Below are 25,764 nucleotides of genomic sequence, written 5' to 3'. Positions count from 1 at the left end.
GCTGGAACGTGTCCAGAAACTTTGAGAGAGACAAGATGACCTTTGGGGACTTTGCTATTTGATGTATTGAAGCTACGAATAGGAAGAAGGAACTCGGTTTCTGTCACGCATGGGAACTTTGTGTCAGGTGTTGTGTTCCTATGCGTACTTTCCTCTTGGTGAGAGCGTCACCTCCACAACAGTCTTTTGACAAAAGAAATCCCTGGTGGGATAATATAACCAATGAGAAAAGCCAACCTTTCTCCCCTCACTGCTCTTATCAATATGACGTAAAAGAGAAAAATTACAGGGCCTTCTTCGCTTTGAAGGACACCCATGGATGTGCAGGGGCTGGACAAAAAAATGGAAACACTTGACTTTTTGGCATCATAATGTTTGAACATTTATTTATTTATTTATTATTTATTTATTTTGTCCAATGCATAATACACATTGAAGAGAAAGAAATGTAATAATATAAGTAAAGAAAAGAATAGAAGAAAAGATATAAAAGTATAGGTGAACATATTTGAAAGGAAGAAAAGATAAATGAGATAAGGAGAGACAATTGGACAGGGGATGGAAGGCACACTGGTGCACTTATGCACGCCCCTTACTGACCCCTAAGGAACCTGGAGAGGTCAATCGTGGATAGTCTAAGGGAATAATGTTTGGGGTTAGGGGTTGACATTACTGATTGATTCAAATCAATCAAAACTTGACATATTTTAATGGTTTTTAAAATTCTGTTATTTGATATGTTTTCTTTTAAACTACCTTTTTTTAAACAGAAATTTAAGGAAATTGGTTATAGCCTTCTAGAAATGGCAGACCTCTCAGACTTTCAAAGAGGCCAAATTGTTGGTGCTCGAATGGCAGTAGTGTAACAGAAAGTGCCCGAATGTTTGGCGTTTCAAGAGGTAATGTCTCAAAAGTAATGACTGCTTTTGAAAGAGAAGGGAAAACGTCCTCAGCCAAGCACAGACCTGGTCGAAAGTCAAAGTTGTCTGAGAGAGACCGTCGGACTCTAAAGCGAATTGTTAGAGCGGATCGCAAGACCACAGCTCCTAAAATCACTGCAGAGCTCAATAGACATGTACAGAACCCAGTTTCCACAAAAACTATTTGAAGGGAGCTTCACAAATCTGGATTCCATGGAAGAGCTGCAAGGTGTTTCCATTTTTTAGTCCACCAATATGTCTGTGTGTATGCAACGAAGTCCCAACTTTTTCTAAGCTATAGAAACTCCCCCCCCCCCCCCCCGGCTTTAAAGTTTCATGGTGGAATCTCAATAGGTTTACCCGACTCGCCGGCTCCAAGAACCGCTTCATCGTCCAGCTCAAGGGCGAGGAGGCTTCTGTCTGTTTAGACTTCACGCTTGGAGATGGGCTTTTTGGCAGGTTTCCTGTTAAAAACAATTAGGTTAGGCAGAGAAGAGGTTAGCTTGTGAAGTAACACGTCCACAGGGTTTCTATCATTTGATTTTACTTGGGAACAGTGGTGAAATCTATTTTTTTTTCTTACTACCATTTCTGTGGGCATTGCATGGTGGGCATAGTGTGGTTTGGTGGACATGGCAGGGGAAGAATACTGCCTCTCCATTCCCTCCCCACTCCAAGGGGAAGGATACTGCAAAATATCCATTCCCATTCCACTCCAAGGGGAAGGATACTGCAAAATCTCCATTCCCATCCCACTCCAAGGGGAAGGATACTGCAAAATCTCCTCCCCACTCCAAGGGGAAGGATACTGCAAAATATCCATTCCCATTCCACTCCAAGGGGAAGGATACTGCAAAATCTCCATTTCCTCCCCACTCCAAGGGGAAGGATACTGCAAAATATCCATTCCCATCCCACTCCAAGGGGAAGGATACTGCAAAATCTCAATTTCCTCCCCACTCCAAGGGGAAGGATACTGCAAAATATCCATTCCCATTCCACTCCAAGGGGAAGGATATTGCAAAATCTCAATTTCCTCCCCACTCCAGGGGAAGGATACTGCAAAATATCCATTCCCATCCCACTCCAATGGGAAGGATACTGCAAAATCTCCATTTCCTCCCCACTCCAGGGGAAGGATACTGCAAAATATCCATTCCCTCCCTACTCCAGGGGAAGGATACTGCAAAATCTCCATTCCCTCCCCATCCCAGGGGAAGGATACTGCAAAATCTCCATTCCCATCCCACTCCAAGGGGAAGGATACTGCAAAATCTTCATTTCCTCCCCACTCCAGGGGAAGGATACTGCAAAATATCCATTCCCTCAACATTCCAGGGGAAGGATACTGCAAACTCTTCATCCCCACCCCACTCCAAGGGAAAGGATGCTGCAAAATCTCCATTCTCCCCCCACTGTGGGTCCAGCCAGAGGTGGTATTTGCTGGTTCTCCGAACTACTAAAAATTTCTGCTACCGGTTCTTTAGAACCGGCTGGATTTTACCCTTGCTTGGGAGGGGAGGCTGGCTTCTTACTGTCTTTATATAAAGCACAATTCCCAGCACTTGCTGTTTTGCAGTGACCCAAAGGTGGTGTTTTTTTCCCCCCAAGAGGCAACTGAACTTTCTGGGTTTTTTTTTAAAGATATTTCACTTCTCATCCAAAAAGCTCCTTCAGCTGACATTTGACTTGCAGAGCGTAGCACAGAAATCACAGAGCTTGTGGCTATTCCAACCCGAAGGAAAACCAGGCCCCTTTGAATTCTAACTCTACCCAAGAGTACTTCAGTGTTGGATCAACTCCTCCAAAGAGTCTAGAGTCTAATGATGCTGGCTAGCCAAGAAAGTTTTCTCCTCCAGGACAGCCACCGTCAACAGAGCCAACAGTGCAGAACAAAGGGAAGCCAGAGCTAAAGACGGAGGAGACATTCCTTTTCTCCGTTTCCTATTGCTGCACTGACCACATCTTTCCCCTCCTGGCAGTAAGAACAGAAAAAAGACAATATTGGCCATGAAAGGCTGGAGTACTCCTGCTACTTTCAGCCAGCCAGCTCTGTTGCTATACCAGAGAACTGCTCTTTGATGAATCCAAACTGGGCAGGCTTCTCCGTTGTGCAACATTAAAAAGTGTCATAAAAATGCAGCGTAAAAAGGAAAGAATATATTTTCTGTTAAGTTTGGAGGAAAATTCCTTTTTGCGGGAGGAGGGGGGAAAGGAGAAGGAGAAAGAGGAGGAGAAGGAGAAAGAGAAGGAGGAGAAAAAGAGAAAGAGGAGAAGGAAGAGAAAGAGGAGAAGGAGGAAGAGGAGAAGGAGAAACAGAAGGGGGAGGAAGAGAAGAAAGAGAAAGAGGAGAAGGAGAAGGAGGAGAAGGAGAAAGAGGAGGAAGAGGAGGAGAAGGTGAAGGAGAAGGAGGAGAAAGAGGAGGAGAAAAAGGAGATGGAGAAAGAGAAAAAGGAGAGGGAGAAGGAGAAAGAGGAGGAGAAGGAGAAGGAGGAAGAGGAGAAGGAGAAAGAGAAGGAGGAGGAAGAGAAGAGAAAGAAAAGGAGAAGGAGGAGGAGAAAGAGGAGAAAAAGGAGGAGAAGGTGAAGGAGAAGAAAGAGAAAGAGGAGAAGGAGAAAAAGGAGAGAAAGAGAAGAAGGTGGAGGAGGAGGAGAAAAAGAGAAAGAGAAGAAGAAGGAAGAGAAAGAGGAGAAGGCAGAAGAGGAAGAGAAGGAGGAGGAAGAGAAGAAAGAGAAAGAGAAGGAGGAGGAAGAGAAGAGAAAGAGAAGGAGAAAGAGGTGAAGGAGAAAGAGGAGGAAGAGGAGAAGAAGGTGAAGGAGAAGAAAGAGAAAGAAGAGAAGGAAAAAAAGGAGAGGGAGGGAGAGAAAAAGGAGAGGAAGAAGGAGAAAGAGGAGGAAAAGGAGAGGAGAAGGAGAATCCACCATGAGTCATTTTGAGCCAATCTAATTTTAGGAGACTTTGATCTACTGTAACAGGATCTTCATATTAGCAAATGGGAGTATTGCCCTAGTTCAGGGATGCTCAATCTAAAATGTCAGGATTACATGCCACCTCCACAATCAATTGTTCCTCTTCATGTGACAATTTTTTTCATTTTTTAATATGACTAAAAGGGGAAGCTACTGGAACCCATGTGAAATTATTGTGTTAACTAAATTTATTAATTTTTATTTTGCTATCCCTATCAACCAAAGAGAAATACAAACATATCCAAGAGAAATAAAAGATCCACAAACCTCGGAATTGACCAGCAGAGCAATAAAGAAAAAGTAGGTTTTGGGAATTATGTTATAAAGAAGCCTTAGTTCCAGAATTTGTAGCCGTATGTAATGTCAGTTAAATCAGATTTAGCTTTGACCTTATTCGCTTCTTCATCACCTAAATGACAACTCTGCTCTCAGCCTGGACAAAGTTATATATCCCCTAATTACTTCATCATCCCTTGCTGAATACTGATATGTGAATTGCTTTCTATTTTATTCCACTGCATTTTGATGAAAAAAGTTGGCACTGAACATTTGTGGACTAATAAATCAGTCCACATTTTCAGCAAAGATGAAGTTGGGTATAATATAATAACATATGGAAAAGGTGGTCACTAGGTACTTAAAGCAACCTAGAGAATTAAGAGTAAATAAGAGCCAATTTTATAAGCTGTTGTACTAAACTAGGGTCATCTTAACAGCATTCGGAGAGGGGCGGCATACAAATCTAATGAATGAATGAATGAATGAATCAATCAATCAATCAATCAAACAATCAATAAATAAATAAATAAATAAATAAATGGCCTGGGCCAAAGCAGGGACCCTACAACAACAACTCACAGGAATAAAAATGTAAATGGTCGATAAAATTAAACATAACACATATTTATCCAACAAATAAATATGTAACAAATATATTGTTGTATTTATATGACACAAGGTGCCTTGAAGTGTTAACAGGCACAGATTAGCATGGGGCCCCTATGTTCATGGGGGCCACGGGAAAGTGCCCATCAGGTCCATGCACTAAGACAGCCCTGTGCTAAGGTAGAATTTGAGAGGTCCAGAAGCTGAAGTTACAGTTTTATTTTTTTTATTTATTTATTTTGTCCAAAACACAATAATACACAATGAAGGTTATAGAGGAGTTGCAACTGATCCCTGAACATTTTCTTTTTCACTGTGTGTGTGTGTGTGTGTGTGTGTGTGTGTGAGAGAGAGAGGTGGGTTCTTCCCAGTTTGGACCAGTTCTATAGAACCAATAGTAACTTGATAGCCTGGGTTGCTAGAACCGGCGGCAACCCAGGCCTGCCACTCTTCCAAGCCGGAGGCGCCATGGGCGGCTCATAACACCATCTTGTTTTTTGTTTCTGCGCATGCTCAGAAACTTTTTCAAGTACTGCGCATGCGCACATGCTAGTGTAGTGCATCCCTGAGTGAACCGGCAGCCAGAGAACCCAGAATCCAGCCTAGTGTGTGATAGACATGCACACACACACACACAGATAGAGAGAGAGAGAGGGGGGGGAGAGGGAGGAAAGAGAGGGAGAGAGAAGTAAAAGAAATAGCTTCAGTGGAACAGTTTGCCTCCTGGAGTTATGGATCCTTCCTTGCCGGAAGCCTTCAAGAAAAGATTGGGCAGCCATTTGTCTGAGACGGAGACCTCCAAGGTCCGTTCCAGCCCTATGACTCTATGATTGCACAGCTATGGCCACCATCCTGGGGTTTTGGCTCCCCCAAACAGATATTTTCTGCTTTATGTATGGTATGTTTGTGTGTATGCTTTTTAAATAATGGGGCTTTTATACTTTTAATGTAAGATTTGTTATCTCAGACTTTTAATATTAGATTTGTTATTGTATATTGTTTTGTCACTGCTGTGACCCGCCCCGAGTCTGCAGAGAGGGGCGGCATACAAACAAACAAACAAACGGATAAATAAATAAATAAATAAATGGATAAATTGATAAATAGATAAATAGATAGATAAATAGATAGATAGATAGATAGATAGATAAATAAATAAATAAATGGATAAATGGATAGATAAATAGATAGATAGATAGATAGATAAATAAATAAATAAATGGATAGATAGATAGATAGATAGATAGATAGATAGATAGATAGATAGATAGATAGATAGATAGATAGATAGATAAATAGTGTGTCCAATTAATTAAAAATAAAACATTCTTTTGCACAAAATGTCTGCAGAACAAGCTTTGCAGGGGTGGATCTATACTGTAAACCAAGGGCCAAATCTGATGCAATGCATACCCGAGGAATGTGGAGACGAGACGTCCTTGTTTTCTCTGTGGGTGGTTCGTGTTATGGCTTCATCCATCTCCTGTTCAGAAACCTATTATTAAATTGGAATAGAAAAAGGATCTAAAGGTATATTCAGGAAATGTATTATTTCAAAGTTCATGTACATTCTTTAATATGGAAAATAGAAATCTTGAAAGTGCTAACGCAGGCTGTATAACATAGATTTTTTCTTTTCTTTCTTTTCTTTTCGTGATTTTGAAAGAAAGCTTCTCACTAACTACGTTTTGAAATCTAGCACTGAATAGAGTGGCATTTGTTTTTGTTTTTTAAAATATATTTTTATTGGTTTGCACATTTAAAAATAACATGAAACAAACATAAAACGGTGCACAGCGCATGTGCCTTGGTGGCATTTGTAGCAAAAACAAAAGCTCATCTCTGAGCTAGAAGACAAAAATGAATTCACATCTTGGCTTAGGCACTTTCAAACATGTAGCTGCTCTGAGAACAATTCGTTCTATAAACCATTTACTCATTTGATGTTATTAATTGCATGGCCTTTGTTTTGTAATTACAGTGGGATGGCTACACCACTGGTAGACATAAAGAATGTCAGTATAAGACGTTCTGTTAAGACTAGACACCAGCATGATGGTACATAATCAAATTAATCAATGGTCCTTGTTTGTTGTTATTGTCTGCGTGTTCCGAGGGTTGGATTTCATTATGACATCCATTTGAATAATGATGTGCAAACTGTGGTATGCACCAGTTCTTTTATCCCTGTGCCATTTTCTAAATTTGCAAAGCTAAGGGCGCAGCAAAGGTCCACGTTTTAACAGTACAATTTACATCTTTTTACATATAGAAGTTTAAATACTGTGGTACCTCTACTTATGAACTTAATTTGTTCCGGGACCAGGTTCTTAAGTAGAAAAAATTGTAAGAAGCCATTTTTCCCATGGGAATCAATGTAAAAGCAAATAACGTGTGCGATTGGGGAAACCAGAGGGTGGGTAGAGGCCCTGTTTCCTCCCAGGAGATTCCTAGCGGGGCCCCACGGAGGCTTCTCCCTGCCTTTTCCGGTTACAGTTTTGGAGGGTTGGGTTTGTAAGTGGAAAATGGTTCTTGAGAAGAGGCAAAAAAATCTTGAACACCTGGTTCTTATCTAGAAAATTTCGTAAGTAGAGGCGTCTGTTGTAGCTTCCCAGCATCAAAATATCAAAACAATATAATGGAATCAAGATCATGTGAAGTGTTAATACCACTTTATAATGCCTTAGTAAGGCCACACTTGGAATACTTCATCCAGTTTTGGTCGCTACAATCTAAAAAAGATGTTGAGACTCTAGAAAGAATACAGAGAAGAGCAATAAAGATGATTAGGGGACTGGAGGCTAAAACATATGAAAAACTGTTGCAGGAACTGGGTATTTCTAGTTTAATGAAAAGAAGGACTAGGGGAGACATGATATCAGTGTTTCAATATCTCGGGGCGGCCACAAAGAAGAGGGAGTTAGGCTATTCTCCAAAGCACCTGATGGTAGAAGAAGAAGCAATGGGTGGAAACTAAACAAGGAGAAAAGCAACTTAAAACTAAGGAGAATTTTTCTGACAGTTAGAACAATTAATTGGTGGAACAACTTGTCTTCAGAGGTTGTGAATGCTCCAACACTTGTTGGATAACCATTTGTCTGAAGTGCTGTAGGATTTGGACTAGAAGACCTCCAAGGTCCCTTCCAACTGTTATTCTAAGTGAGATGGTAACTGTTCTGGTTTCTGGTAGAAATTTAGCAATTACAAATAACTCTTATTAAATGCATCATTTCATGAATAAAGAAATTCCATTTATTTCTCTGCTCTCCTGTAATTCAAACACGTTCCATACAGCACTTGGTCCGTTATCTCTCTCTTAGCTGCATTTCTCACATTCCTCCTTCTGCTTCATTTAAACAAGATTTATTTTCCAAACTACATAACTTTGAAAAAACAGCAGCACTGACTAAATACAATACAAAATACTTTGGCTTACTTTAGCGTGGCAAAAACACATCCATTATTCTTTTCGGCAACGTTGAAACTCCACCCTTCTTCTCCACTAGCCTCCTAACGTGCCAAACACATCACTACAATATTTAACCCATTCCTCTCTTTAATATCTTCTTCCAGACCTCTGCTCTCTGCGTTTTTGGGCCATTCTGAATTTAGGGTTAACCCAGCGAGCGTCTGATTCTCCCTCGCTAGATCCTGAACTCATAGCCCCATCCTGTGGCTGGCCTCCCACCTGTTCTACTACCTGTAACCCCGCCCCCCCCCACTAATTCATAAACACTATCTGAATCCGAGTCCTCAATATCTTCATCATCCTCCAACTGATCAGGAGTATGTACAACAGTAACTGTCTCCAAGTCAAAATGAATATATATAAGAATGTATATATAAAATTCCATTTTTAGAGATATTTTTAGTGGATAGTGGATTGCTCTTGTTTCAGATCGGTTTACCGACACCGGTAGCGGGAGTTTGTCCCCGCTTGTCAAACCGGCAGCGATGGAGGGCTGGTTTTACAGTCACCACTTCCTGAAAGCGCCTTGCAAATAATCTTCTGTGTATGTGCAGAGAGTCATTTGTGTGATGTGACAGGGACGCACATAACATCCAGGGCGATGTGAACTGGTAAGGAGGTAAGTAGAACCCAACCCTGATTCTAATGGATTCTGTGCTAGGAAGAGAGTTAGGTTAGTGGATTCCTAAAATACCTTATAAATCTATGGAATTCTAATTGAATTTATCTCCAAACATCACATTTGTTGTTATACTGTAGTTTCCTTTTCCTTGCCCAGGAAGATGGTGATACTTTAGCCTCCAACAAACCATCTGTAGCATTGTGATTTAAAGGTGGCAACTGCAATGGAAAGGCTTGTATATGTAGAACTTATCCTTTTTGTTTGACTTTGGTGTAACTAGAAACTCAAGGCACCCTTGTGTAACCGAAAGAAATTGTATTCATTCCAAAGCAAACTTAGTAGCCTAAATCAGCTTTCAGAGCCACATTTACTCAAAAAACAAAGAAAGAAAAATATACTCTGTGGCATTGGTTTTGGAAATACTTAAAAAAGAAGAACACCAGGTAATTTGGGAACAAAAACAATTCTGTCTGATGGAATGTAGATTAGCTATAAAAATATGTATATTTCAAGGGTAGTTTGTGTCCATGAAATTGTCTATAAAATGAAATAGAATGTGAGGGTAAGGACAGCATGCCAAACTTAATAAAGGAACAACAAAGAGATAGAATTGCATATATTCAAAGTAGAACAATTTACAAAGTGCAAAATAGTAAAATGTAATCTCTAAAGAAAATAGGACAAACTAAAACATTCAAATCTTTCGCTATTAGCAGAATGTGCTTTGTAAATCAATTTCCTTTGAAAATTCCTTTAAAGGTATGAAGAAGAGCCCAGGCACCCCTCAATTAATGTGTGATCTTTGTATTTAGTTTTTTTTAAAAAATGTGCTTATATTAAAAAGCGCAAGACAATATCTATTTTTCTTGTGATCTTCTATAGAAAAAAGTATCTTCATGTTCTACTGTAAAACATCAAAGGGTACAAATCCTTGAACAGAATGAACCATATAAATAGTATGAGGGTGGAGAGAGGTTTCCTTCCTCCCCTCTACTGAATGCATGGGCAAAGTACGTACTTTATGACTAGATTCACATGACACTAAATCAGATTTTTTTTTTAATCCAAGTTTTGCTCAATGTGAACAAGTCACAAATATTTTCTGGAATCTCTGGAAAAATGGCAGACAATAAAATGAAAATAAACACCAGCTAATCAGTAAACAACCACGATAGGTTCGTGCATATGTTTTAGAGTTTTTGTGTGAATTCAGCTGTGGAAGCTATAAGCCTTGATCCACAGAAACCTCATGAGTCAGTTTTTATGTAAGAATGTAAATAGGCAAGCATAAATACAGAAAATGGCTCCTTTTTATATAGTAATACAGAGGATAGGAATGGACTGTAGAAGCCTTAGTCTGAGGCAAGGGTCCCCAACTTTTTACACAGGGGGCCAGTTCACTGTCCCTCGGATTGTTGGAGGGCCGGACTATAAAATAAACTATGAACAAATCCCTATGCACACTGCACATACCTTATTTTAAAGTAAAAAAGAAAATGGGATTGTACTTTTTAGAACGGGGGGGGGGGGGGGGAGAGAAGTCTGAAATTCATATACAGTGATACCTTGTCTTACAAACTTAATTGGCTCCGGGACAAGGTTCTTAAGGTGAAAAGTTTGTAAGATGAAACAATGTTTCCCATAGGAATCAATGGAAAAGCGATTAATGCGTGCAAGCCCAAAACCTACCCCTTTTGCCAGCCGAAGCGATTCTCCTGAGGCTCCCCTCCATGGGAAACCCCACCTCCAGACTTCCGTGTTTTTGCAATGCTGCACAAAATGCAGCACAAAAATGAGCGTTTCACTGTCAACGTAAGTCCGGAGGTGGAGTTTCCCAGTGAAGGGAGCATCAGTGAAATTGCAACGTCGCAAAAACACCGAAGTCCTCGAAACCTCACCTTCGGACCTCTGTTTTTTTGCGATGCTATGATTTCACTGAGGCTCCCCTCGCTGGGAAACCCCACCTCCAGACTTCCGTTGCCAACGAAGTGCCCGTTTTTGCGCTGCTGGGATTCCCCTGCTGGGATTCCCCTGCAGCATCACAAAAACACGGAAGTCTGGAGGTGGGGTTTCCCATGGAGGGGAGCCTCAGGGGAATCCCAGCAGCACAAAAACAGGTGCTTTTCTGGCAACGGAAGTCTGGAGGCGGGGCATCCCAACGATGGCAGTGGGTTTGTAAGGTGAAAATAGTTTGTAAGAAGAGGCAAAAAAATCTTAAACCCCGGGTTTGTATCTCAAAAAGTTTGTATGACGAGGCGTTTGTAAGACGAGGTATCACTGTACTGTATTTTTCAGTGTATATGACGCACCGGTGTATAAGGCGCACCTAGATTTTAGAGGAAGAAAACAAGGAAAAAAGTATTCTGAACCAAATGGTGCAATATTATATGATTTAATAAAATACCAGTGTAGCAGAATACTTTTTACAACCAAGTATGCTATTTAAAACCCTGCACACTTTTTACAAACTTCAAACTTGACAGCTTCAAGACTTATGGACCTCAACTCCTAGAATTCCTCCTTCAATCATGCTACCTCAGGAATGGGAGTTGAAGTCCACAAGCCTTAAACTTGCCAGGTTTGAAGACCCTTGCACTCCTAACTCAGGAGGTCTTCCAACTTGGAAGTTGGTCTTCAAATCCCCGGGCCGTAGTTTGGGGACCGCTGGTCTGAGGTATATAAAGAGCATATAAATTACCTGCTTCTCCCCTGGGGGACCAGAATATATCATAAAATAAGTGGTGTGTAAACTATTTGCACAACAAAGAGGAAAAATGTAAATAAGTGTGTGTGTGTGGGGGGGGGTGTAACGTATTTTTGCTGATAATGAAAAGGAAGAGAGACTACTGTAGATCTATTTCAGGCTTATTTGCCTTCATCTGTAGCCACACCCTTCCTGGGATTTGAACCTGGGGCTCTACCTTGTAAGGCAGTGGCTTTAGCCTCTAGATTACAGGCTCACCTCCTGTATCAGCTTGTACCAGGGAAGGATTTTATAGCAATCAGGCTACTTAGGGCCTGAAAATGCCTCACATGTTTATTTCTAGATTGTGAGAAAAAATTAAAATATATTAACCCAGGCTTTTCAGGTTTCTTGGCTGTCAATTATGTGGGTTTTGGCCGTACTAACAGAGTGTAAAGGGGGTTGATGAATGTTGAAATCTACTTACTTCCCTACTGGTTTGGAAATAGATGCTTTGCGCATGCATCATCTGCGTCACCACCAATGCACACACCACTGTCATACATGCCACCGTTGCGCACACTTTTTCACCCTCTGCACATGCGCAGAGGGCTAAAAACAAGAAAAGGGTGATGCCCAGGCTGGTGAACAAGACCTCGCACTGTGGCCACTACAAGTTCTCTGAACCACCAGGGGCTTGCCGCTACTGGTACATCCAAACCAGGGCATACCGGTAGTATTTCACTACTGGGGTTGATCCATTCAGGGCACTAATCCTGCACTAATCCGTAATACGAACTCTGCTATTTTTTAAACTGGGGTCATGAGGCCTTTAGCTCAGGCACCAGCCTGTGAACTGGAGTTATTAGGAATTCAGCTAAAGATGCACATGTGTCCTTTATTTATTTATTTATTGATTGATTGATTGATTGATTGATTGGAAGGGGCTAACAACAGTGGTAAAAACAACATGCGACAATCCAATACTAAAACAGCTAAAAAGCCTTATTATAAAACCAATCATACATACAAACATACCATGCATAAATTGTAGCAGCCTAGGGGGAAAGAATATGTCAGTTCCCCCATGCCTGACGGCAGAGGTGGGTTTTAAGGAGCTTACGAAAGGCAAGGAGGGTGGGGGCAATTTTAACCTCTGGGGGGAGTTGGTTCCAGAGGGCCGGGGCCGCCACAGAGAAGGCTCTTCCCCTGGGTTCCGCCAAATGACATTGTTTAGTTGACGGGACCCGGAGAAGGCCCACTCTGTGGGACCTAACTGGTCGCTGGGATTCGTGCGGCAGAAGGCGGTCCCGGAGATAATTGTACTAACATACTTTTTAACATGTAAAACCATTGTGCAAGGCTCGGGGGGAAATGATGCAGGGGGAAAACTGAATGTCTTCCATTCTGTTTCGTACCTTTGGGTTCGGGTGCCGGCTAACAATAAGGCTAACTGGGCCGGGTCCACATTCGCTCAAGATGGCATAAGCTTCACTCAGGGCTGCGTGGCGCAAACTGACCGAATCTGCTTCCAGGATCTGATCACCACGGCTAAAGAAAGACAGACATGAACGTTAATGGTGCCATTTCAAAGACCAGATGTAGCGAAGAAGGAGACATCTCACCACAAAAAGTTCAGACTGAAAACATTTACAACGTAACTATAAATCCCAAATGCAGAACAGGAAAACACATTCAACACTAACACTAACAACATCAAAAATTGTGTAGAAAAAAGGGAAAACATTATCCAAATGTCAAATATGTTTAAATATTAAAAAATCCTTCCTAACTGGAAATGAGATAAGATAAGATTAGAGTATAAGGTATAAGATATAAAATATAAAATAATATAAAATAAAATGAAATTTGAAATATGAAATATGGGATACGGAATACGAAATGTGAAATGTGAAATATAATACAAGAAAAGAAAAGTAATACTGTATCTGATAAATCAGTGTTTTTCAACCAGTGTGCCGCGGCACACTAGTGTGCCGTGAGACATGGTCAGGTGTGCCGCGAAGCTCAGAGAGAGAAAGAAAGAAAGAGAGGGAGAAAGAGAGAGAGAGAGAGAAAGAAAGAGAGAGAGAGAGAAAGAGAGAGAAAGAAAGAAAGAGCAACAGAGAGAGAAAGCAATCAAGCAAGAGAGAGAGAAAGAAAACAAGAGAGAAAGAGAAAGAGAGAGAGAGAGAAACTAAGAAAGAGAGAGAGAGAAAGAAAGCAAGAAAGAAAAAGAGAGAACGAGAGAGAGAGAGAAAGCAAGAGAGAGAGCAAGAGAGAGAAAGAAAGAGAGAGAGAGAGAGAAAGAGAAAGAGGGAGGGAAGGTGGGAGAGAGAAAGACAGAGGGAGGTAGGGAGGGAGAGAGAAAGAGAGCAAAAAAGAGGAAGGAAGGAAGAGAGGAAGAAAGAGGGATGGAGAGAGAGAAAGGGAGAGAAAGAGGGAGGGAGAGGGAAATAGAGCGAAAGGGAGGAAGAGAGAGAGAGAGAATTTTTTTGTCCAAACTTTTTTTAGTCCCCCCTCCTCAATGTGCCCCATGGTTCTGTAAATGTAAAAAATGTGCCGTGGCTCAAAAAAGGTTGAAAATCACTGTGATAAATTATGCTCCCCTTACATAACAGATCTACAACGAGTTTTAAGCTTTCATCCTTATTTAACAAGAATACCCTATTATACAAACTTCTAGATGAGGAGATCTTTATTTAATCATCAAACTGACCCAACATCTGATAGATAGATAGATAGATAGATAGATAGATAGATAGATAGATAGATAGATAAGATAGATAGATATATAAGATAGATAGATAGATAAGATAGATAGATAGATATATAAGATAGATAGATAGATAGATAGATAGATAGATAGATAGATAGATAGATAGATAGATAGATAGATAGATAGATAGATAGATAGATAGATGGAGATAAATATTTATAAACAACAGTCAACATTACAAACGTTTTCAAATCAGGGGTGAAATTTAACAGGTTTTGACCAGTTCTGGAGAACCGGTAGCAGAAATTTTGAGTAGTTTGGAGAACTGGCAAATACCATCTCTGGCTGGCCCCAGAGTGGGGAGGGAATGGAGATTTTGCAATATCCTTCACACAGACCCCACGCCTACCAGAACCAGTAGCGAAAAATGTTCAATTTCACCCCTGCTTCAAATCCCTCCGTTATTCTATTTAACATATAGAAAGTCCATAAGCATGGTCCACGCATACCGTAGGTTCTCTATCCCTGCCCTACCTATTGACCCTATTACAGCAGAAGCTGGAGGGAGGGGGGCTTACACTCAGAATGGGAATACATTTTGCCCTGCTGGCTGCTGCTCTGGTTTCTATCATTGATGCCATAGCTGCGCAGGTGAGGCAGGTAGGGGAAGCCCAAGGTATGTTCAAGTGCCCCATTTGCCTGTTATGATAAACAGGCAATGAAAAAAAAAATTCAGGCAAAAATTTATCTAATGTAGTGCCTTCTGGATGCACACTGTATAACCTTTGTTCCTGCTGCTTTTACTGCTTTTCAAGTCATAAGCTACCCAGAGTCTTGTGGAGCCGGGTGACCCTCTAAATTGAATGACTGAATGAACAATGCAGTGTGTGGAGGAACCTTTAAGAAAACAGTTCAGGACTAACCTTAATCTTCCGTCCATTTTAGCCACAGATCCTGGAGCCAAGCTGTGAATATATATACCTGGAAGGCTGTTCTCCAAGGTGAGGCAGCAAGCCCCAATGCCCAAGCCAACACCGGGTTCTGCGATGAAATAAAAACAAAGTTGAGAATATAGTTTATTGTTCACTGGAACAACCGCAGGGCATATCTGGCCACCTTTTACAGAGGCACGATTGAGAGCATTTTAACAAACCGCATCACTGTTTGGTTTGGTGGCAGCAGTGCTTCAGATAGAAAGTCCATACAGAGAGTGGTAAGGACAACCAAGAAGATTATAGGAAGCTCACTTCAGGATATTGCTTATAAGTGCTATGTGCTTAGAGCTCAAACCATTGTTAGAGACCCCACACACCCACTTCACAGACTGTTTGTTTATTTATTTGTTTGTTTGTTTGTTTGTTTATTTGTTTATTTATTAGATTTGTATGCCGCCCCTCTCGGTAGACTGTTACTTTTGCTCCCCTCTTGGAAGAGATTTCAAAGTATTTCTAGAAGGCCTACCAGATTCTGTAATAGCTTTGTTCCCTATGCCAGTGTTTCCCAACCTTTGGCCACTTGAATATATTTGGACTTCAACTCCCAGAATTCCCCAGCCAGCGAATGCTGGCTGGGGAATTCTGGGAGTTGAAGTCCAGATATATTCAAGTGGCCAAGGTTGGGAAACACTGTCCTATGCCATCCATCTGGTAAACTCGCAAGATTCGTTTCTCTTGTCATGTACATGTATACATCCATAATTTTGTATTTATTTATTTGTTTATTTATTTATCTTGTCATGTTTACGTTTACATTAGAAGTTGAGACCCTTTGAGAGCTGTATGCAATGTAACTTGATTTTAATATATGCCTGTTCATGTATAAAGTGACAATAAAGGTATTCTATTCTATTCTTCGGAGAAGGGCGGCATACAAATCTAATAAATAATAATAATAATAATAATAATAATAATAATAATAGTAATAATAATTCTGTTTACTTTGTCAAGTACGAATTGGTAGTATACAAAGATATAACTATGTTTATATATATGATACTAGTAAGAGAGAAACATTAGGACAGGGGAACAGAAGGCACTCTGGTGCACTTAGGTATGCCCCTGACTGACCTCTTAGGAATTGGGAAATGTCAACAGTGGATAGTCTAAGGGTAAAGTTTTGGGGGTTAGGTGATAATACTACAAAGTCAGCCAGAGTTCCACACATTAGAATAAGAGTAATAGATGCTTGGAACAAACTTATAGCAGACGTGGTTGGTAAATCCACAGTAACTGAATTTAAATATGCCCGGAATAAACATATATCCATCCTAAGATAAAATACAGGATAAGGGCAGACTAGATGGACCCTGAGGTCTTTTTCAGTCATCAATCTTCTATGTTTCTATGCTTCTATTAATTACTTGGTTACTAAAGTTTTTTAAGAGGTCTATAAGGGGCGTGCATAAGTGCACCTTTGTGCCTACTGTTCCTGTCCTAATGTCTTTTTTTCTTTTCTCTCTCTACTTTATCCTTATATTATGTTAAACATACTACAATACAATACTATATTTGTATGACAAATAAAATTAAATTAAATTAAATTAAAGTCATATTTCCTGCAGTCGAGTTTGGAGCTGTTTACTTTAAGTTTGTATCTGTTGTGCGCTCGTGTATTGTTGTGGTTGAAGCTGAAATAGTCCTTGACAGGAAGGACGTTGTAGCAGATGATTTTATGGGCTATGCTTAGGTCATGTTTAAGGCGACGTAGTTCTAAGCTTTCTAAACCTAGGATTGTAAATCTACTTGAGTACGGTATTCTGTTGCGAGTGAAGGAGTGGAGGGCTCTTTTAATAAAGTATCTCTGGACATTTTCTAGAGTGTTTACGTCCGAAATGCGGTGTGGGTTCCAGACAGATGAGCTGTATTCAAGAATTGGCCTGGCGAAAGTTTTGTATGTTCTGGTTAGTAGTGTGAGATTACCGGAGGAGAAGCTACGTAGGATTAGGTTAACAACTCTTGAAGCCTTTTTGGCGATGTTGTTGCAATGGGCTTTGCTGTACTATACTTATACTACTCAACACTACTTTACTCTACTCTATTCTACATCCATAGATCTTGAAATGGCTACTAAGAGCCTTTGAACCAGATCTTAGTCACCCACTGCAATGAGCCGGGGTGGGTCAGGGGAACTTTCCTTCTTCTACTAAGGATTTTAAGGCTGACTTTAAAGCAGAACTATGGAGCTTATCATATTCTCTTTTACAATTTCCACTTCTGGAAATTGTAAAAGAGAATATGATAAGCTGGGGAATGAATTTTGGCTACACAATTGATCTAGAAAAATGGGAAAAATTATGGATTAACAATTGGCAGATGACAAGATCGACCGCATTCAAGGAAAACCAATTAAAAATGTTCTACAGGTGGCACCTATCGCCAGAAAGACTTGCAAAAATGTTCCCAAAAACCTCTCCAATATGTTGGAAGTGTAAAAAAGAAAGAGGCACGTTCTACCACCAATGGTGGACATGCACACAGGCAAAAAAGTTTTGGAATAAAATAACAAATTGTTTAAAAGAAATAGCAAATGAAGAAATTGGAAAAAACCCCAGAATTATATTTATTGGGTATTTTTAATAAAAAAATAGAAAAAGAAGTAAGATACCTAGTTATATATATATACTAACAGCTGCCAGAATAGTATATGCCCAACAGTGGAAAACAGATAAAATACTGGAAGAAAACATAATAATTAAAAAAATACTAGACTGTGCCAAGATGGACAGGCTATCCAAAAGATTAGAGGGAAAAGAAGAATCAAACTACTATAAAATATGGCAAAATTTTATGATTGGCTAAAAGAAAGAAAGAAATAAAAATTTATGCAAAGCAACACGTCAAATAAAAGAATTCAAAAATTAATATTATGTAAAAGAAGTGTAATTCTCTGATCAAATATCCCAAAAAAATAGTGGGGAAACTTTCATTTCCCAAATGTTGTATATATATGTTTTTATGTATGTTTTTTTTCCTTTGTCTTGTATGTCACATTTGTAAAATAAAAAATAAAAATAAAAAATAAATAAAGCAGAACTATGGAGAACTATGGACCCTTTACGACTTGTGGACTTCAACTCCCAGAATTCCTGAGTCAGCCATGCTTTAAAGCAATGAGAAGGCTGCTCCTCTCAGTTGCTGTATTTTCTTCCATTTGGCCTCGATTCTTCCCTCTCAACCCTCAGATCAAGACATCTTGATGAAAGCTGATAGGAAGTGAAACCAAGTCACAGGAACATTTGATTCTGTGGTGATTCTTGACATCTCTCCACTCCAAAAGTGCTTATGCCCAAGAGCCAAATGTAACAAAAGAAGCCATTACGAACACTTTCCTTGTTTATTCCCTATATGTAATGTTACCCTCCTTATTCCTCAGGCTCAAGAATCATGATGAAATATCTTTCCAGGGTCTAACTGGAAATTCTTCCAGCGAAAATTCTTTTGCAAAAGCTGGCAAGGATCATGCACTGTAAATTTAAAACAGATTTAAACCTGATTTTCTACTCAACGCTTGTTTATTAATCTGATTTGTTCTCTCCGTTGTTTTTAATCAGAGCACTTTCCCCTCCACTGTCACAACTTTAGTAAAATCGTAGTATTTCCGTTAATGACATTTGAAAGGACAAAGGAGCCCAGGGGAAGGACTTTTTGGTGGAGGGGGGAAGAGAAGAAGGAACAGGTTGAAAATCAATTATAAGATAGGAAACTCCAAGCAAGATAAATACTATAAAACTCTTCTAAATCAGAGAAGGATATGGAAGAATTTCTGAAATTCTGAAAGCATAAAACGTATCAGGAAAGACTTCATGAACTCAATCTGTATAGTCTGGAAGACAGAAGGAAAAGGGGGGACATGATTGAAACATTTAAATATGTTAAAGGGTTAAATAAGGTCCAGGAGGGAAGTGTTTTTAATAGGAAAGCAAACACAAGAACAAGGAGACACAATCTGAAGTTAGTTGGGGGAAAGATCAAAAGCAACATGAGAAAATATTATTTTACTGAAAGAGTAGTAGATCCTTGGAACAAACTTCCAGCAGACGTGGTAGATAAATCCACAGTAACTGAATTTAAACATGCCTGGGATAAACATATATCCATTGTAAGATAAAATACAGGAAATAGTATAAGGGCAGACTAGATGGACCATGAGGTCCTTTTCTGCCGTCAGACTTCTATGTTTCTATGAAATGACTATAAGGAGCATACATCTCATTTTAGCAGAGGCAGGCACCTTTCCTGCCTATCTGAGTTACCCCATAACGATCCATTTGACATTATTTGTCAGAAAAAAATGAATACAAGTTGTCCTCACTTTATGACCACAACTGAGCCAAAAATTTCTGTTGGTTAAATTAATTTTGACCCATTTTACAATCTTTCCTGCCACAGTTGTTAAGTAAATCCTGGCATTTGTTAAGTTAGTAACATAGTTTGTTTGTTTGTCTGTTTATATTTATATGCCACCCACTCCAATAGAACTCAGGGTGGCTAACTGCAATTATACAGTGGTACCTCTACTTAAGAACGCCTCTACTTAAGAACTTTTTTAGATAAGGTGTTTAGGTGTTCAAGATTTTTTGCCTCTTCTCAAGAACCATTTTCTACTTAAGAACCAGAGCCCGGAAAAATTTCCCAGGAAATTTGAGAGCAGCACGAAGGCCTGGCCAGTTTCCTGCCATTCCCCCTGGGTTTTTGGGTTTCTATCTCTGGCGCAGTGTATGGGAGGCAGCCTCGCGCCGGGTGTATGGGAGGCGCATGCTCCTCCTCGCCGCCTCAGAGTCCCTCTATTTTTTTTCTTAAGTGGTAAAGTTTTGGATTTTTTTGATTCCCCCCAGCTCACCTTCTTCCTTCGGAAGTGACTGCCCTCTGTGTGGCCCCTCTAGGAATCTCCTGGGAGGAAAGAGGGCCGGAAAAGGCGGGGAGAAGCCTCCATGGGACCTCTCTAGAAATCTCCTGGGAGGAAACAGGGCTGGAAAAGGTGGGAGAAGCCTCCATGGGGCCTCTCTAGGAATCTCCAGGGAGGAAACAGGGCCAGAAAAGGTGGGGAGAAGCCTCCGTGGGGCCTCTCTAGGAATCTCCTGGGAGGAAACAGGACTGGAAAAGGTGGGAGAAGCCTCCATGGGGCCTCTCTAGGAATCTTCTGAGAGGAAACAGGACTGGAAAAGGTGGGAGAAGCCTCCATGGGGCCTCTCTAGGAATCTCCTGGGAGGAAACAGGACTGGAAAAGGTGGGAGAAGCCTCCGTGGGGCCTCTCTAGGAATCTCCTGGGAGGAAACAGGACTGGAAAAGGTGGGAGAAGCCTCCATGGGGCCTCTCTAGGAATCTCCTGGGAGGAAACAGGGAATCCACCCAGCCTCCACCTGAGCTTTTATTTCTTTCCTAATGGTTTGTACGCATTATTTGCTTTTACATTGATTCCTATGGGAAAAATTGCTTCTACTTAAGAACGTCTCTACTTACTTAATTCACGGAACGAATTAAGTTCCTAAGTAGAGGTACCACTGTACTAAAAACAATAATAAAATACAAGAATGATAAAACAGCAAAATTATAAAAATATGTAAAAGCCTTAAAAAAATCCATAAATACACACAATCATTCTTAAATTTCTTCTTAACTCCAGGCCTGTCGGAAAAGCCAGGTCTTAACGGCTTTCCGGAAAACCGGTAGGGCGGAGATAGTATGGATCTCCGGAGGCAGTTGATTCCAAAGGATCGGAGCCATCACAGAGAAGGCTCTTCCCTGAGGTCACTCCAGCCGACATTTTTTTCGGATGGGATCTGGAGAAGGCCTACCCTCTGAGCCCTTACTGGCCGTAGCGAGGTATGAGGCAGGAGGCGGTGCTGTAAGTTGTCTGGCCCTGAGGCATTTAGGGCTTTAAAGGTGATAACCAACACCTTGAGTTGCGTCCGGAGACTAACTGGTAACCAATGCAACTCGCGTAAGGTTGGTGTAATATGGGTGTACCTTGGTAGGTTGTTAAGTGAATCTGGCTTCCTCATGGACTTTGTTTGCCAGAAGGCCGCAAACACATGATGCTGTGACACGGCATCCGTCATAAATAATAATAATAATAATAATTATTATTATTATTATTATTATTATTATTATTATTATTATTATTATTATTTATTGGATTTGTATGCCGCCCCTCTCCGCAGACTCGGGGCGGCTAACAACAATAATAAACACAACATGTACAATCCAATAATAAAAAACAACTAAAAACCCCTATTATAAAACCAAACATACACACAAACATACCATGCATAACTTGTAATGGCCTAGGGGGAAGAGCTATCTCAACTCCCCCATGTCTGGCGGTATAAATGAGTCTTGAGTAGTTTACGAAAGACAGGGAGGGTGGGGGCAGTTCTAATCTCCGGTGGAGTTGGTTCCAGAGGGCTGGGGCCGCCACAGAGAAGGCTCTTCCCCTGGGGCCCGCCAAACGACATTGTTTGGTCGACGGGACCCGGAGAAGGCCAACTCTGTGGGACTTTATCGGTCGCTGGGATTCGTGCGGTAGCAGGCGGTTCCCGAGGTAATCTGGTCCATTGCCATGTAGGGCTTTAAAGGTCATGACCAACACTTTGAATTGTGACCGGAAACTGATCGGCAGCCAATGCAATAAATATGAGTCAGTTGCCAAATTTTGATCACACGACTGTGGAGATGTGGCAATAATCGCATCGGTGGCGCAGCAGTTAGAGTGCAGTACTGCAAGTTATTTCTGCTGATCACCGGCTGCCAGCAGTTTGGCAGATCGAATCACAGTAGGCTCAAGGTTGACTCAGCCTTCCATCCTTCCAAGGTCGGTAAAATGAGGACCCAGGTTGTTGGGGGCAATAAGCTTACTATCTGTAAACAGTTTACAGAGGGCTGTAAAGCACTGTGGAGTGGTATATAAATTTAAATGCTATTGCTATAATCATAAGTGTGGAAAATTTATTTATTCATTCAATTTTTTTATGCCGCCCTTCTCCTTAGACTCAGGGCGGCTTACAACATGTTAGCAATAGCACTTTTTTTAACAGAGCCAGCATATTGCCCCCACAATCCGGGTCCTCATTTTAAGGATGGAAGGCTGAGTCAACCTTGAGCCGGTGATGAGATCTGAACCACTGACCTGCAGATCAAATGGTCATAAGTCGCTTTTCTCACTGCCGTTATAATTTCAACAGTTGCTAAACTGACTTTTTAAAGTCAAGGAGTGCTACTTTTCAAAGCTTCCAGGATTGAAATCCAGCTGTTCCAAGAAAGTAGCTGTAAAAGGGATTTTTTCCCCCTGTCCTTGTCTTTCCCCATCTCTGTTACATCTCTGGTGCTTTTTAGTCATCAAAATCTTTGTGAACGTACATGTCACCTATTTCCCTAACGATTCCAGATTTACAAGGAGATTAAAAAAAACCAAACTCACCCAGTTAAATAAAAACTATCAGAAACCCCGAGGAAAGAAAGATGGCTTCAGCCATTGTTTCATCTTTTCTGGGCAATTCCGGAAAAGTCAAAATAAAAATTCCCAGGAGGCAAACCACTCCTGGAACATTACCAGGAAAACTCAAGGACATCTGTGCCTTTTAAAATAAATATGCTCTGAGCCTCCTTTTCAACTCTAACGATGGGGAGGATGGTTTCAACGTCAGTGGCAATTTACTCCATGGCTAGATAGTTTATAAAATAAACTTGGACATGGTAAAATCCTTGGATCAGAGCCTTCAAGAAAACCTAGCAAAATTGGGGAGGGGGAGAATGAACCATTCTACAAAGAGCAAGGCAAGCCGTGTTCTGCATGGCTCACGGCACGAGCCCCCAATTAAGTGCAAAGGGAGAAAGTCAGACACACACACTTGAAAAGTCAAGAACAATATTTTTATCGACAGCAAAAATAGAAGCAACACACCCTTTTGGTAGTCAAAGGGCTCGCCTTCAAAGCAACAGACTGGAATGCAGTAAAAAAACAATAAACAAACAGAAAGCAATTAACAAGCAGCTGTGAAGACTTCACAGCCACTCTTCTTCAGATGTTTTCAACTCACACGTTTGACTAGGGTTTAGTTTCAAAGTCCTGAAAGCAATGCAAAGAAAGTCCTTGGGGAATCCTGAGACGAAAGCCACTTCCTCTTTCAATTGAATGGACAATTCCATCTGTCTGTCCATTACCCTGGGAGGGGATTCATTAACCCCCTCAGAGAGGGTCCGCAACTTGGGCGTCCTCCTCGATCCACAGCTCACATTAGAGAAACATCTTTCAGCTGTGGCGAAGGGGGCGTTTGCCCAGGTTTGCCTGGTGCACCAGTTGCGGCCCTATTTGGACCGGGAGTCACTGCTCACAGTCACTCATGCCCTCATCACCTCGAGGCTCGACTACAGTAACACTCTCTACATGGGGCTGCCTTTGAAAAGTGTTCGGAAACTTCAGATCGTGCAGAATGCAGCTGCGAGAGCAATCATGGGCTTTACTAAATATGCCCATGTCACACCAACGCTCCGCAGTCTGCATTGGTTGCCAATCGGTTTCCGGTCACAATTCAAAGTTATGACCTATAAAGCCCTTCATGGCATCGGACCAGAATATCTTCAGGACCACCTTCTGCCACACGAATCCCAGCGACCAGTTAGGTCCCACAGAGTTGGCTTTCTCCGGGTCCCGTCGACTAAACAATGCCTTTTGGCGGGACCCAGGGGAAGAGCTTTCTCTGTGGCAGCCCCAACCCTCTGGAACCAGCTCCCCATGGATATCAGAGTTGCCCCCACCCTCCTTGCCTTTCGTAAGCTTCTTAAAACCCACCTCTGTCATCAGGCATGGGGGAATTGAGATATTCCCTTCCCCCTAGGCTTATAAAATGTATGCATGGTATGTCTGTATGTATGATTGGTTCTTTAAATTGGGTTTTTTTAAATTACTTTTAATATTAGATTTGTTTACATTGTCTTTTTACTATTGTTAGCCGCCCCGAGCCTGCGGAGAGGGGCGGCATACAAATATAATGAATGAATGAATGAATGAATGAATGAATGAATGAATGAATAAATAAATAAATAAACTTCCACACTCAGAGGCCAAAACGCTCCCAATTTAACAGCAGCCCCAATTAGTTGAACCACACCCAACCACAGGTGAACTCCCTCATCTCCTGTAATATCTCCTTAGTTGCTCTTTTCTCGTCATTGCCCTGCGGCTGTGTACGTCAATGAATGTCTCTTCATCTGAATCCAGCGAGGATAATAATGACGAATTACGCCCTAATGGGCTGTCTTGCCACAACCCTCTCTGAGGATCCCTTTTCACATTCGCTCTCTGCTTCAGACGCTTCGCTGTCAGAAGCAGTCGGCAGTAACACTGCCCTCTGACACTGGGAGGATCCACCCACATCCACCCCCACAGTCCTTGGGGCAGGAGCTGGCCCAGAGCCAACCACAACAAGCCGTATTCATAACACTGGGTCGTGTGCGATTGTGCAGGGGGTGAGATGTGCAGGAGGGGTATTGCATTATGCGTGTGGGAAAACTATGCATGTGCATACTTTAAGTAAATGAGGGGGAAAAGGTTCGCCATCTGTTGTGGTTGGCTCGGGCCCAGCTCCTGCCCCAAGGAATGTGGAGGTGGATGTGTGGAAAACATCCACATGCCACAGGTCTGTTTTGCTCCCGATAGAATCTCCTGACGAAAGCTCCTCTGACGAAGGAAGCATGAGTAGCAGGGAAGAGGGGTGTTTGGCAGACAGCCAAGGAGGAGATCAATCATCCTTATCATCAATGGATTCTGGACAAGAACTTATGACAGATCCACGCATGCGTAGGGTGATGCATAGAAGAGAACAACTGAAGGATTATTACAGTAGATAAGTGAGGCCACCTGTGGTTGGGTGGGGCTGCTGTAATTAGTGCTACAGATAAAAGTTCAGCCTGCTGGTTTAGCCTCATGGCAGTTTATCTGATTCATAGTTTCGTCAAGATGGTGGTTTTTGCTGTTTCCCTGTTCAAGATTGCGTGTGGACTTTCTGGACTTTAGAATTGGACTCAATTTCCCAGTTATTGGGTGAGAAATTGGATTGCATTTCACCTGTGCCTTGTATGTACCAGAAAATCCCTTTGACATTTAAAAAGGGAGCTGTTTCTGTTTTTCTGTTGATAAAGACTTTTGGTTTTCCTTCTATCGTGTGGTGTGTGTCTTTCTGGACTAATTACCCTGTAATTACGGGAGGTTGGGACACGCCGGCAGAATACCATCACTGCTGTGGATGGTGTTTCCCTACCTGCCTACACTGGCATGTCACTGACCAGTGCTGGTCCATAGACTGGTTAAAGAACCCTCTTATAAAAGGATCTTCAGTTCCAAACCTACCTCCATGCCAGATAAGTTGACTACCACAATTCCTCTTGGTATCACAAAGATGTTTTGAATTGGCTTCTATCCTACCCAAAAGGAAGAAATCTCATGTGTTTCATTTCAGTGTGGTTAGACAAATACTTCCAGTGGTGTGTTAAATTTACTCACG

At 41.3% G+C, this 25,764-nt stretch overlaps 1 protein-coding gene across 5 annotated transcripts in view; it reads right to left on the bottom strand.

Moving 5' to 3' along the window:
* The window catches only part of PDZD2 (PDZ domain containing 2), a 458,739-nt gene that overhangs the window by 40,106 nt on the left and 392,869 nt on the right, over positions 1–25,764 (bottom strand). For all 5 annotated transcript variants that reach the window (XM_070743494.1, XM_070743493.1, XM_070743496.1 and 2 more), the window contains 4 exons: positions 15,191–15,308; positions 12,967–13,099; positions 6,188–6,269; positions 1,281–1,384 (listed from right to left, as the gene is read on the bottom strand). In XM_070743494.1, coding sequence (XP_070599595.1) covers positions 1,281–1,384; positions 6,188–6,269; positions 12,967–13,099; positions 15,191–15,308 — 437 coding nt within the window. The remainder of the gene's footprint in view (positions 1–1,280; positions 1,385–6,187; positions 6,270–12,966; positions 13,100–15,190; positions 15,309–25,764) is intronic.

Source organism: Erythrolamprus reginae, chromosome 2 (assembly GCF_031021105.1).
Source record: "Erythrolamprus reginae isolate rEryReg1 chromosome 2, rEryReg1.hap1, whole genome shotgun sequence".
Lineage (NCBI taxonomy): Eukaryota > Metazoa > Chordata > Lepidosauria > Squamata > Dipsadidae > Erythrolamprus > Erythrolamprus reginae.
This window is presented reverse-complemented; position numbering and strand designations above follow the sequence as displayed.